At 50.4% G+C, this 13,983-nt stretch overlaps 1 protein-coding gene across 3 annotated transcripts in view; it reads right to left on the bottom strand.

Annotated features, from left to right (window-relative positions):
- GALNT14 (polypeptide N-acetylgalactosaminyltransferase 14) overlaps nucleotides 1-13,983 on the bottom strand; it is a 96,942-nt gene that overhangs the window by 50,834 nt on the left and 32,125 nt on the right. For all 3 annotated transcript variants that reach the window (XM_042051566.1, XM_042051565.1, XM_042051564.1), the window contains exon 2: nucleotides 12,710-12,879. In XM_042051566.1, coding sequence (XP_041907500.1) covers nucleotides 12,710-12,879 — 170 coding nt within the window. The remainder of the gene's footprint in view (nucleotides 1-12,709; nucleotides 12,880-13,983) is intronic.

Here is a 13,983-nt window from a genome sequence, read left to right as displayed (position 1 = left end):
TCCCCATCCTCACACCACCTCCGTACTCACAGCTGGGGAAGCACAAACCCAGCTCCACGCTGTGATAGCTCAAACACACTTCCAACATGTAGGGATCTGCAGTGCTTACATCAGAAATCCACCCAAATGGCCCCGAAACAAATTGCCCTTTTGCTGCAGCTGATGGAGTAGGACTTTAAGGTGCTGGGTAGCTGAAAAAAGCAAACAAGAGTTTGATGGAGAAAACTGTCTCATGGCCTTAATTATCTACAGGAGCGAGTCTCAGAGAATTAGTTCCATTATTTACTAATACTTGACTTTGATTTCAGCCTACATAAACATATTAGGTCAATAGAAATAGTGAGACAAGCACGAGAGTTAAACAAACAACTTCATTCTGTCAGAATTATTTGGAGCAAGTTATCAAAGTAATCGATGGCACGTAATAACTGTAAGACAAGTGGTCAATACGTTACAGCAGTCAAAGGCAGAGGATGGTTCTAGCAGAGTGATCAATGGCACCCTGGGAATGCTGAAGCACTTGGTGATGAAGGGATGGCCAGCACCAAATCATCACTGGGCCCTGCTGTGGTTCAGGTGGGTGCACCCTGTGAAGGGCACCGAGACAGGCAAGGTTTTCTCTTCCCTGTAACAACCCCAGGATGCTTCCAGTCCATTGCAGGGAAGGAGGCACATGGAGTTTAAGAAAAGAGATCCTGTTGCCCCCATGGACTGGCTGACGTTGGTACAGCCACCCTGAGGGCCATGGCTGGCTCTGCAGTCAATCCTGGTCTGTCAGAGACCCCCCCCGCCCCCGTCCCTCCACTGGAAAGAAGCCTCTCCTGGTGCAGTGACTGCTTCCCACCAGTGGTTCCTGCATCCACCAACACACACTGCAGCATCACTTCCACTCCAGCACATCGTTTGTTCCTCAGGAGCCCAATGTGTACTTTCCATCTGATACTTGCTTTGAAATACAGCTTGTCATTTTTAGATGACTAGAGTGTCAAAAACATTTGAGATCTAAATGAAATTTTTCCCTTTTGAGGACGAGAAAAACAGATCCCTTTGGCTTTAAGTCTTCCTGTCTTTTTACTTTCAGATTCGCCAACAGCTTTGCTTTTGGTTTATCCTGAAAATTGCCATCTCCTGGCTTTTCTTTTTCTTAAATAACCAAAGAACTGCAACACCATTATTCACTCAGCTCTACTGAGCCCTATCTACCCATGTAGCCCCCAAATTCAAGCTCCAGAGATGTGGCACTGACAATACAGACACAGCCCAGGTTTGGGGAGCGAGGTGGATGCCACCACCCACTCTGTTTCCAGCTTCACGCTCTTGAACAAAAGCAGCAGTGCCCGTACCGAGGCATTGCTCACCTTGAAATGGAGCAGTTCGTCCTCAGGGTGCAGTGGCTGGCAGGTCACTGTCTTTTATTAAATTCCCAGCTCTCCCTCCATGTCCCCCACTGTGACAGGGACACGCAGAAAGATCACTGCTCCACAGACAGATATCTGGGGAACAAGCTTTTATCTCTGGGTGAATGTGTCACAAAAGTGAAGCTAATTAACTGGGACTCTGTTTTTGAAAAAGGTTAATATTTTATCACATGTCTTCTGTCTTGAGGAATAATTAGCCCTGGCAGTAGTAGCTCTGCCATTTCCCAAGGGACTGAGCAAAAGACTGGAGGCTGGAGAGAGACACGTGGTATTGATGGATAGACAGCAGCTCAACTCTGGGCTAACAGTGCATCTCACCAGCGGTTACTCCTCAACACAAACCAACCTGCCACAGAATATGAACAGAGGGAAACCTCTCTCCAAAGGCTGCACACGTTCTTCTTGTGCATTCCATGCCCTCTGGTGCAGGGATGCTTTAAACCAAGGCACTGTGGCTCACCCAAGAGCGCTGACACGAGAGCACCAGTCCCCATCCCTTCTCCCCAGGCACTCTCTTCCCTTATTGTTCCAGCACCCCAGTCTGTACAACAGAAGGGAAATCCCAAGGGCTTTCCTAACTCTTCCATCCCAAAGCCAAACCTGTTCTCATGAGGGAACCTACAACTGAAGCAAATTCCCACAGGGACTGTGCAGAAGAAGATTCCCCCAGTGCTTGCACAGAAGTTCTCAGTACAGCACACAACATCTCTCCACAGGGCTGGGATGGAAGCAGGGAAAATGGAGGAACTGGAAAAGGACGAGGGAAGGGTCATTTCAAATCGACCCAGAACTGTTTTGTGCATGCATTTTTCTTGGCAAAATGCAGTGGACGGGTGAGCGGGGAATTTCCAAAATGAAATCAAGACTGTCTCACAGGGAAACAATGCCAAAATTACTTAGGGGAAAGAAATACATCACTTGCGGGGGGGGTGGGGAGTGGTAAAAATGTTCTCAGCTTTCTCTCTGAAATCGCAATTTTTGGCAAGGAACACAAAAAAAGGTATTCTTCAGGGAAGGGACAGCTGGGATGGAAGCTGTGCTTGCTCCCCTGTGAGCTCCTCAGATTCTCCTTGGGAAGATGCCTGTCCCATGCAGATGCTCTTCCTAATCAGCAAGGCACTGAAGGACCAGGAGAAGGGACAACTTGGATAAACAAAACACAGCAGTACAAAATTTAGTATTATACCACGATATTTGCTGGAACAGTCCAGTCATCCCCACTGCCAGCAGCCAGACTCCAAGACACCAAGTCCCTACAGACTCCCCCAGTACCCACACTGCCAATCCCCTTCGGCCTGCAGACATCTTTCAGCCAAGAATACAGCTCAGGAATGGTTTCTACTCGCTCTGCCGACAAGTGCCATAACTCACACTCCTTTCACAGCCCATTCAGATGGAAGTAGCTTTGCCCTCCAGAAAAAAAATGAATAACACAACCACTTAACTGGCACATCCTCCTGCATCCCAAACACCCGCCTATACACTTGCATCAGCTCCTCAGAGAGCCTAGCTCACTCCTCAGCTGCTTCTCAAGAGTTACCCTCATCCTTCTCATGCGAGAAAAAGGAGAGGGGAGGAATAGCACTGAAAATCCACCACTGCAGAATAAGCACTGTCACATCTGCCACCTCCCTACAGCAGCCACAATCAAAACACAATCAACCCTGCTCCTGAAGAAACATTAGCCTCCCCCAGCCCCAGCATTCCTTCCCAAAGCCATTTTTAAGGAAAGCCTTTTCTCTAGGCAGCCCCTCAAGATACAAAACTTCAGCATCTCACTTCACCTCAGCTCCTGCCCCCTTGGTGACTGCCAACATCCAGAGTCACAGCCCATGACTCCAGGGCGCAATCTGCAACCTGGGATCAGTTGAACTGTGCTCCAAAAACCTGAGTGGAGCCGCTGCACAGCCAGGGTGAGGAAGACATAGCATCCCCGAAACCAAGAGGCTGGCAGGAGCTCCTTTTGCAGGGATGCAGTTAGACTGGTGGTGACAATGACCCTGTGTCCCTGCCAAGGAGACAATGCTGAGCGACCCGACCCACCATCTCTAGCTCCAGGGAGTGATTAGGCCGGGCTTGGAGGGGGCAGAGCAGTACCACAGGCTGCCTCAGGCATCTGGGTTTGGATTGGGATCTTAGTGCCTGGAAGTCTCCCTCCTTTCCAGTGAGGTCTGTGCGAGTCACACAGGGTGGTTTGTGTGTCCAAGATGCCCAAGGAACACACTAACTCCCAGGAAAGGCATGGGAAGATCCAACACAGGCAATGGCAGAAGCCCTGTCACATCTGAGGAGGGAAGAAGGGGCTCTTCAGTACAAGTGAGTGTTGGGATGGTGGTCTAGCCAGGACCACCAGCCAAGGATATATCCCAGCTCAGACATGGGCTGCCATCCCCAGGGAATGCAACTTCTCTCAGTGCTCAAACACACTGTAATCCCATTTCATGCAGACCCTTCTCATCTACTCTTTCTTCCCCTACCACATTCAAAAAAAAAACCCCAAACCCAGAAAGCTTCAGAAGAGGACATTACATAGAAAGATATTTGAAAAAAGATCATTGCATTCATCGATTTTTGTCCCCTGAAGCCAGCCACCAGTCCCTGCCTCAGAAGCCATCTGGTCAGCTGAGGCCTCCACCTCCACCAGACAAAAACATGGGGCAGCAAATGTCACAGACACTGGGGTGGCCACAGATACTCCCAGTATGGGGACTTGGACACACACCAGCTATTTCCCAGGACTGTGAGTGTCCAGCTCAGGTCGCAGTTGGTGAGTCCCCAGAGAGACCCATCACATTTTTGAACAAGCTCTCTGGGAACAGGGGCAACTATTAGAGAGAGGCACCTTGATGCAGATATTCCCACATCTATACCATCTATACTCCAGCAGAAGCAGGAGAACACGAAACACTGGATTTCTGCAGTACTAAAACAATCCAGTGAATATTATTCTCCACTTTCAGGCAACATAATGGAGACTCCATGGGATTTGTGTCTTTGACCAGGTTTTCTCAAGCCTGCCTCAACCTCACCATTGGCAAAGCCTTGCAATGTTAAGCCAGAGAACACACATGAGTGTGGTAGTTACATGAATCATCCAGAAGTGATGAACACCAAAAGAGGAGATGACAAAAGTCCCCTCATTGCTGTCCCACACAAAATGCCCTGAGGCCACCAAACACATCAGCATCACCCAAGCAGCAGCAGAGACTCCTGCTTGTTAATCACATGGATGAAGGACTTCCAGTCACCTCAGCAGCTCTCCATCAGGTGACAACAGATTTGTTACACAGATTTGGTACTAAGATGATGCTAAAGATGGCAGGCAGTGAGGACAGGAGGCTTTGGCAGGCACCTACCCCTCCTCTCACTGGAATGCGTTTGCTATGGGTGACTGGACAAGATACAGGCAACCCAAGCACTGCAAGGACAGCACCTCAAGCAACTTCAAAGCTTGTTACACAAACGCAGGTAGCTGGGGGGAAAGAACTACAAATTCCATGTGCTGCAACCAAAGTTTTTACATTACATCAGCTTTTACAACATGCTGGGGCAAGCCTGACAGGCAGGAGTCCCAGTGGGCTCATTGCTTTCTGCATTGAGACAAACCTGGGCTGATTACAGAGCTGACCCAACTTGGAGCAGGAGGCTGGATCAGAGACCTCCTGTGGTCTCTTCCAGCCCGAATTATTCTATGATTTTATGAAGTGCCAGTTTCTGATTAATAGCTGTCCTGCTTTCCTCGCTTAGCTGCCAAGAGTTGCCAATCCCAATACTCCTTGTTCTCTGTGCTACCGGAAAAAAGTCTCTCTGTGTTTTGATCACACAACTGTTCCTCAAACCTTCTTGGAGTTTCAAGTCCAAATTCACCCAGAAAACCAAGTGCAAAATGCCGCTATGTGAGGTGAGCACTCCAAGTAGACTGAATCTACGCTGTGCAGAACTGAGCTCTTTTGAGTGAAAGACTTAGCTTTTGGCCCATTTATACTCATAAGTGGGTCAGGTTTAGCCAACAGACAGAAACCAGTGTCGTCTCAGGATGTGGGCAGAAAACTGGCCACCACGACCATGAGATGCTGGCACAGCTGCCTGACAGGGGCTGGAAGGGTAAAATAACTGCTGTGTGGTAGTCTAGGGAGGCAGTGCACACCTCTTCTCCAAGTACAACTCACCATTAATTCTTTGGCCTTCCCAGTTTGCATCCTCTAAACTGCACCTGGGGCTTCACACTTCAGCTCATTCCAAAGCCTCAGCAATGCGCAGGTCCAAGCTGTGAATGACAGCAGGTAAAAACTCCAGCACAAAGCTACAGATAATGGGGTTTGATAAGGGGAGCTCCCCACTGGGTCTTCTGCCAGCAGACAGCAAATTTTCCCACCCAGGGTACCTGGCTGTGCTAGCAACCAACCTGTTTAGGGTGGATCTAAATTCCTGGGGGGCTGTAGAGCTTGAAAACAGAGTAACTACAATGAGAAGAGATAAGAACAACAATTCCCTAAAAAATAAAATAAATCCCAGCACCACATGACAATCCCCTCTTACACCAACAGTGTGGCTGGATCTCAGAATGGCTGGTCAGTGGCTGGTGACAGTGTGTGGAGAGCGAGATGCTGCCCAAAGCCGCCTCTCTCACTGACATCCAGCTGCCCAACTGCTTCAATAGCAGCTACAGAACATGCTTCCCTTCCTATCACCAGCCTCTGTTTGCTATTTCTACCATTGCCAAAGGGTGACTGGGCTGCACAAAAGAATCACAAGCAATTCTCTCTCTGCCCACCTCCCACAAGTTTCAAACTTAGGCCACAAAAGCTGTCTGACCAAGGGCAGAAACAAAACCTTGGCCAATGCAGGCAGTTCTAGCTTATCCCAAAGGGACACGCCAGCCCCTACTCTACTGGAAGGATTGTTCTCGTATCTTCATCCCGAGAGATCTCAGCCTAAGGAGGTGATGGAAAAACACAGTGCTGAGAGCTAACCTCTTGGGCTCTGATGTCCAAGAGACAAAAGCAACCATGCTGCTTCCTAATGGAGATACTTCCATCTCAAAGCTGTTTTCCACCATTGATTTGTGTACCTGCTCACCTGCAGGGTCGTGCTCTGCTCTCACTGTCACTAGAAGTAAGGAGACCAAGACCAAAGGCAGGGGTATCCCAGATCCTCTCTTACCCAGCTGTTTCAGCCCCAAAATGCTTTGCAGGCAAAAGATCCAGGGACGGCCCTCACGCATACAGAACCTTGCCCAAATGTGATAAATCTTACTTTGCAATGAAATGACAAACATCCTGGCTCTGCCCAGAAAACAGCAACAGCTGGAACAACAAACCAAGGAACAGAAAAACTCTTCAGGATATTGCTGGCAGCCACCCAGCAGCTAATAATGAGTCCCAAAAGCAAGAAGAAACCTGTAGCCCCCCCACAACAAGCCACCCCAAGCTCACACAAGGTGCTGCCACCCTTCTCCCCTCAGAGCATCATGCAGATGGGTGAGCACCCACACAAGAGGGTACAGGACAGAGCAAAGCCAGCAGCACAGACATCTGGCCACATGAAGACACCTCTTCCAGCTTTCACCAATGCCAGGTCCACAGATGTGGCAGCATTTGAGGACTCCCTCTCCCCCATCCTTCTCACCCGCCTCGCTCCTTCATCCGACCTCAAGGGCAGGGCTCCATCCACATGCACTGCATTCAAGGCTCCTCGGCTCAGACCTGCCCCACTACCCTCTGCCCCAAGCAGATGCACCCAGCAGCATCAGGCACAGGGAGACCCCTGCCCACACCACCTCTTGCCCTGGTCTACCACACAGCACACCCCAAGCCAGCAACTCATGAGACACTGCTTGAATAAGCACATTTTAAAAATAATAAACCCTCAGGACTTTGTCTGCATTCCACAGAAAAGTGGATTAGCCCAGCTACAGCCCAGAGGCCAAAATACGAAATGTATGGAGTCAGCAAAGTGAAAGATAACAGGAGACCTCAAAAATCTCTAGATTTGGTTCTGCTCTCAGTTGTGCAAAGTCCATCTAGGTCCCTGCAAACCTTCCCTCAAATTCAAACTAGGTTTGGTCACCTGCTAGGGACCCTAGGGACTTACCTGCTTCTGCAGGTCTGATGTTCAGGTACCACTGAGGACATCAGAGCAGAGCCCCCACTCTGTCCTGCTTGGACATTAAGTTCCTCCAGACATTAAGTTCCTCCTTTGGGGACACTCAAGAAACCAGGCGAGAAAAGCAATATGCTTAAATCCCTATGTGAGGCAAAAAATGCATTTCTAGCTGCTGAGACCCAGTGTTCACCTCAAGAACAACCTCAAAGTGGTTTTGGTCTGGAGGAAAAGGAAGCTGGAAGAAGACAAGGCAATGTGAGAAGTCCAAGGGCATCATAAACATGCCAAACCAAAAGCAATGCTGTCAAAACCTCCTTTTTTCCTCTTCAACTCCTCACTCCCAAGAAGATATCACAATATTCTCAGTCCACTCAACTGTTTGCCACTCTCGGGTGGCAACCACCAACTCACCTCAAAGCAGAGCCACTCCAAAGCCTGCACGTGACACAGCTGCCCTCATTTCATCTGCACAGGGATGCCAACACACGCTCCCGTGTGCCATGTGCCAGCCGTGTCCAAGTGGGACACAGGGAAGGGCAGAGAGCCGCACTCAGCCCCAGGTGTACACAGGTAGCACACCCAGCAGAGGTGACCCTCAGGACCACCTGTTCTTCCCAGTCATCCCCACACTCAGCACAGCCAGGTATTTTTGCCTACCCCAACCACAGCTGCCCCACCGCAAAGTGGAATGTGCAAGCTCTGCACCCTCGGGATGCACACTGAAATTAATGGGTCAAAACAGCACTCCAGTGTGTAATGCTCCTGCTCAAGGGCTGAAATCCTGACATTCCTGGACCTTGAGAATACAAGACAGCAGCTCTCTGCTTCAGGGGAACATCACAGGCACCACCTACATCTTCCCATCCTTCCATGAACAGACCATTTGAGCAGAGCAACCAGTCCTAAGCAGCCTTCCTACCCAAGGGACGCTCTCCAGCTGGCACAGCACAGGGGTTTAAGAGGAGAAACCTCGGGGAAACCTTAGAGCATGTGTTGTTCCCCTCACAGAGAACAGGACAGACTACAACAGCAGAGCTTTTCTAGGGGGCACAAGTTGGCAGTACCTGGCTTCTGGGCTGCCAGGATGCTCTCACCTTCAGCTGACAATGCAACACCTGATCTTCATGCCTGCAACATCCCTGCCAGCCTCGTGTTTCAATCACAACTTGATCTTAGCAGCTGCTTTCTCTATCTCAGACACACACATACACAAACACACCCCTAAGCAGCTGTAAAATTAAACATTAGCTGGGTAGGTAGGACCTCTTGTAAAGCACTTAGGACTCAAGGAAGGAGGGAACTTCAAAAATGCGGAGTCTTATGCTAGAATTTGAGAGGGCTCCATCCTTGGCCTTCTTGCTTTATCAGCTCTTGAGACAGCACTACTAAACACGTATCGGCACTGCTGAAGTAAAAAGCAAGACAAATAGAGGAAAACAGACACTGGGAGATGCCTGAAGTTGGCTGACGTGATTTGCAATAGCTGGAGACGTCTGCTGGAGGCTCTCACCTCTCCTCTAGCCTCTCATCTCCTCTCCTTGTCCCTGATTTCCCCTCTCTGCTTTGCCGCCCTCAGCCAGCAAAAACCCCCGCTCAGGCCGGTGCCGGCCGTGCCTCGCGGTCCCAGCTGAGCCTGGCAGCCACAACAGCATCTGCACATCCATCAAACCCAACGGAGCATGGGGAGGTGGAGGTCAGCCCAAGCAGCATATGGAGCACTGGCGTGGTGAATACCAGCCTCCCCAGGAGCTGTCTGCTGCAGATGGAAAAAGCCCAGGAGCCATCAGGACAAAATCTTCTGGCTCGGGGCGACGCATCCTCCCTGTCGGCTTTCCAAGCCGCTGAGCAATACTGGAAACCTCAGATCCTCTCTCACCATGCTCACGCCTGGCACTGACTCATTCACTGCCGTTTCAGTCCCACAGTTTGCCAGTGGGAGTTGTAGGAGGTGGGATGTGGGGATGAGGTAATCCCAACTGCATGTGGCTACCGTGGTGGAGGGGGACTAGCCACCCACTCCAGCAGCACAAGCTGGCTGTGCACGGTGTGGATGTGACACCAAGGTCCAGGTCCAGTCTGCTGATGCAGTCACAGGGATGTTTTAACCTTGACTTTTGGTGGGCATGGGAGGTACCACCACAGGACCATCCAAGGTCTCTCCTGGAGAAAGGCAGCCTTTTATGTGGTCCAAGGGCTTAGTCAACAGGCAACCAGGAATGGAGTTAATGGCAGCAAAACACAAGAGGGTCACCAGGAGCAATGCTCCAGCTGTGAGATCTCCCAGGCCAAGTAACACAAGGTAATCCACAGAAAGCATGACAGTTCTCTGGCTGAAATCACCCACAAACCAAGCAGAAATTCATAGCTCTGCACTAGCCAGAGGCAGACAAAGAGATTCACCACAGTTTCTCCTGCTCTGATTCCTTGGAACACTGCAATTCCTCTCCATCTGAAACTATTCCACTGGCTGCAATTTAAAAACAAAATCAATCCAGCAAACATTGCTAAGCAACTGGCTGTCAGTGCCACATCCCATCCCATTGAAAGTATTTGCCCTCTCCATGACCTCCTGGCAAGGAGCTTTGCTGCTCAGCCCTTGCCAGATTCTGTATACTCAGCTATCGCTGGCAAGTCCAGATGCTTGGCTGGATTAGCAGAGAAAACACCAGGAAACCTTCTGCAACCACCCTAATGAAAAACACCTCACAGAGATACTGTAAGGAGCAGCTTCCCCACATTCCAGTCCCTAGGATTAGGATACAATGCATGGATTTCTGGGCATTACCACGCTGTGTAGGTCTGTGCATCTCAGTGCTACCACACATCGTACAGAGGCAATGAAGGATGGAGAGCCAACACACTCGGAACCTGGTCACAGAGCAGAGTACAACACCTGAGAGGCTGGAGGAGAACCTGCCTGTGTATGGGAACAAGCTGAAGCGATGGGTAAGACTCTCTCCAAAGCCTCCTAAACCCTCGTGCAAGCTGGGCAGGAGCCTCTTGGCACAGTGTGAGGTCCATGACAGGATGTACCTTGCTCCAATTCAGCTGGAGTAGAATCAAGGTCCGACACTTTGGGCTCACTCTCAAAAAAGCAAGCCTGAGAACTTCTAGTCTGGCTCACACAAAGCAGCTTAATCCAGGTTTTCCGTTGAAACTAAGCCTCTAAACACAGCCTCCAGTAGGACAAGCAGCATGAGCACTAGGGGTGTCCTCCCACAGCAGCCTGGCCCACAGAACCCTGCTCTCCCCTTTGCAGGAGGGACATCTAGTCAACCCCATGCTGGACTCCCCTTACATGTTCTTGCACAGCCATGAGCAATTTCTCCCTGCTCCAAGAGCAGGCCATGTGTATCCGTGCTTTCCCACACAGTTCTGGTGCACAATTCAAGATCAGCTTCCGGGTTGCATAGCAAGGCCTGAGCATCACCTGCAGCAGCTCTCAGGACACCTGTGCCGTAAGTAAGGATTATCTTCCCAGAGAGGCCTCAGATCTGCACCTTCTTCTCTCCCTCAGCCACCAATCCCAGATCCTTCTCCCTCCTCCATCCTCCCCATCAGCGCCTGCCTCCCCCAGACCTCCCGGCAGCCCCATTTCCTCAGTGGCCACTCTAATGCTTGGCTAATGGCTCATCATCCACAGCGTTCTTCAGGCATATTCAATAAATCAGAATCCAATTACCGGGTTAAGGAAATTGGAAACAAATTAAATTAGCCCCAGCCCCTCCCATGTGCTGTGCCTTCACCTCCTCCTTAACGAGGGCTTTTCTTTCACAGGAGCTCTCAGTGCCACATCTGCCCGCCCAGGAACAAGGTGGCTGCCACTGCGCAGCAGGGGTACGGCAAGGGGCAGCCGAGTCAATCTTCCCTTTTAATAGGGCAGATGGTTAATATCCCTGGCATTAATTCTCTCCAGGAATAGCACATTCGCTCTCTGCTCAGCTACAACAGGCGTCCGTCAGGGCTGACAGCTCCTCTCCGGAGAAAGGAGCATCTGGTCCTTACAACAAAAAGAAGCTAAATAAATAAATAAGCACATTGCTTGCTACAGGGCTGGGGAACTGGTGCTGTTTCAGCATTTCAGCCTAAGTGCTGCATTTGAACTGGAATAGGGGAAATTCAGAGTTGGGTCAGATGCCAGGAGTGGAGTCACTCTGATCTGGGAGCAAGGTGCAGCAGGGGCAGCACATGCCATGGCTGGGTCCAGCACAGAGCTCCCACCAAAGCAAGACTTCCCCCAAAGGGCTCCCAGGACAAGGCAGTAGAGACAGCTGCTGCCAGAAAGCTGGGACATAATGCCAGGCACAGCTCCATGGAAAGAGCTTGCATGTAGACTGGTGACTGACAGCAGGGACCAGGCATACACTGTGTCCTCAGAGAACAAGGAGGAAAACTGCATTGAGGGGACCTTGGGAGCTTTTCCTTCACCTTTGGGATATGCTTGCATCACCCCATCCAGCAAACTAACAATTAACCCCACTGACATTCAGCATGAAGGACCGCTCTTCCCTGGTGAGTTTGGAAAGACAACCAGAGGGAGACTACAGCTGAGACCTCAGCAAGCAAGGGTGCCCCAAAACTCCCACCACACCCTTCTCACACTGACAAGGGAATGCAGCTTCATCTACAAGGAAACTGTTGCTGCAATCCTCCCTGCCTCTCCCAAGAGCTCCTTTGGGCACCAAAGGATATTTTTGACCTCAGTGGTGCTGGAGCAGCTAGTAATCCATCAAGTTCTTACTCTTTTTCCCTCCTCACTCAGCAATTATCCCTTATTCCTCACTCCTCTCTCTCTGCAGAGCAAAATCAATGCCCACCAGTTATTTTATCCCCCTTGCACCACCTCATTGCATCGTCTGCAGAGCAAGAGTTCCTAGCAACAGTGAAGACTTAGCCCAATACTGAGACTTGCTCTTGCAAGCATTACTTTTCTGAAGGTAAAATAAAGACTTTTCCTTTCTTCCATCCTGGAATAATTTATACCATTTCAATTAATAGGTTTAAGGCTTCCAGACATGCCAAGAAATCAAGCAACAACTCGATCCCCGAAACACAACCCAGGCAGACCCAATCCCAAGAGCACCCACTGGCATCCCAAAACCACGGCCCTGAAGGGGACCAGGACTATGCCCCCATGCCATGAAGTCTGGTGAGGAAGATCAGGAGGAGCCAGGGGGAGGCAGAACCTGTGATGGCGGGTGTCGCGGACAGCGCGGTCACTGGGGATCCTCTCGCTCTCCCGCTGGTTAAAGGCATGGAGCCGGTACGGGTCCTCGCCGCCCTTCCACCTCCGGGCACTCAGGTACCTCCGCTCTTCAAACTGATCCCAAAGGTCGTCCCAGTCCACGTCCGATTCCTGCGCGCACAAAGTCAGCCCCGTTAGAGACAGGAGAGACCGGAGGACGACTGACCCCAGAGCTCCAGAGCTCCTCCCAACCCCGCCGGAGGTCAGTCAGCCCTGCAGCACAGGCAAGCATCACAAGAGCAGGTTAACAAGGAGTCCCATAAGGCTTTCAGGGTTTATATCTGGTCCTTAGGTCCCGAAACACCACGTCAAAGACAGCCTGCCAATTTGAAATAAAATGACTAATTTGAAACCGAATTCAGGTCTCCGGTGGATTCCCCTCTCAAGCAGCACGGTCCCAAGAAAATAAAAAAGCACAAACGTTTTGTAAGGGTTTTAATTTCTCTCCAGCCAAAAATCAAAAGTATGTTACATCACATGACCCACTGCCCCTGTAACCCTTCAGGCTGGAAAGGGCCATCAGATAGGAGCAGTCCCACATTACCACAGCTGGCTCCAGCAACAGGGCTCTGGAAGAAGGGGGCCATCATGCTCCCAGCCCAATTTCAGTCCATCTTTGCCACCACACCTCTCCCACTGAGGACTTCAGCCCTACCGCAGGGAGAAGAGAAGGGAAGCATGTGCCTGTGTGGTCCCCCAACTCCAGAAGGATGAAGGAGCTGCATTTTGGGGTTACCCAGCAGCTCCAACAATCTTCAGGGGTTGAAGCATTTCTTGGTGGCTTGGTGCTGTTGGGGTTTAAGCACCCCTGAGCAGCAGAAGCTGTCGGGGGTTTAAGCATCCTTTGGCAGTGTCTGAGGCAGCCAGCACAAAACAGCGCCGATAAGATCTCATCGCTACAGCAGCACCACCTCTTTGATCTCAGCCTACCTGTAACACTGAGAGATGCAAACATTTACAGACATCTCAGCCCTAAAGAAAATTGTGATCTTATCCAATAATTGATCTTTTCTTCTGCTTTTTTTCTCCCCCCTCCTCAGTTCATACCATCTCAAAGCTGATTTTGCCTGCTAATAGCGCAAAATGAAGCTTTTGAAAAGGGCGATTTTTATCCCGTAATTGATTTTACTCGCATCTGGCAGTGCATTTTCTGTAGCAACAGGAAGGGGGGGAGGGAGCACTGGCTCCTGCAAGTGAACCACCACAGGAGCAAGC

Source organism: Corvus kubaryi, unplaced genomic scaffold (genome assembly GCF_017639235.1).
Source record: "Corvus kubaryi isolate FWS band 111438036 unplaced genomic scaffold, C.kubaryi_AGA036_p1.0 76, whole genome shotgun sequence".
Lineage (NCBI taxonomy): Eukaryota > Metazoa > Chordata > Aves > Passeriformes > Corvidae > Corvus > Corvus kubaryi.
The sequence above is the reverse complement of the archived record's forward strand: the minus strand, read 5'-3'. Positions and strand labels throughout refer to the sequence as shown.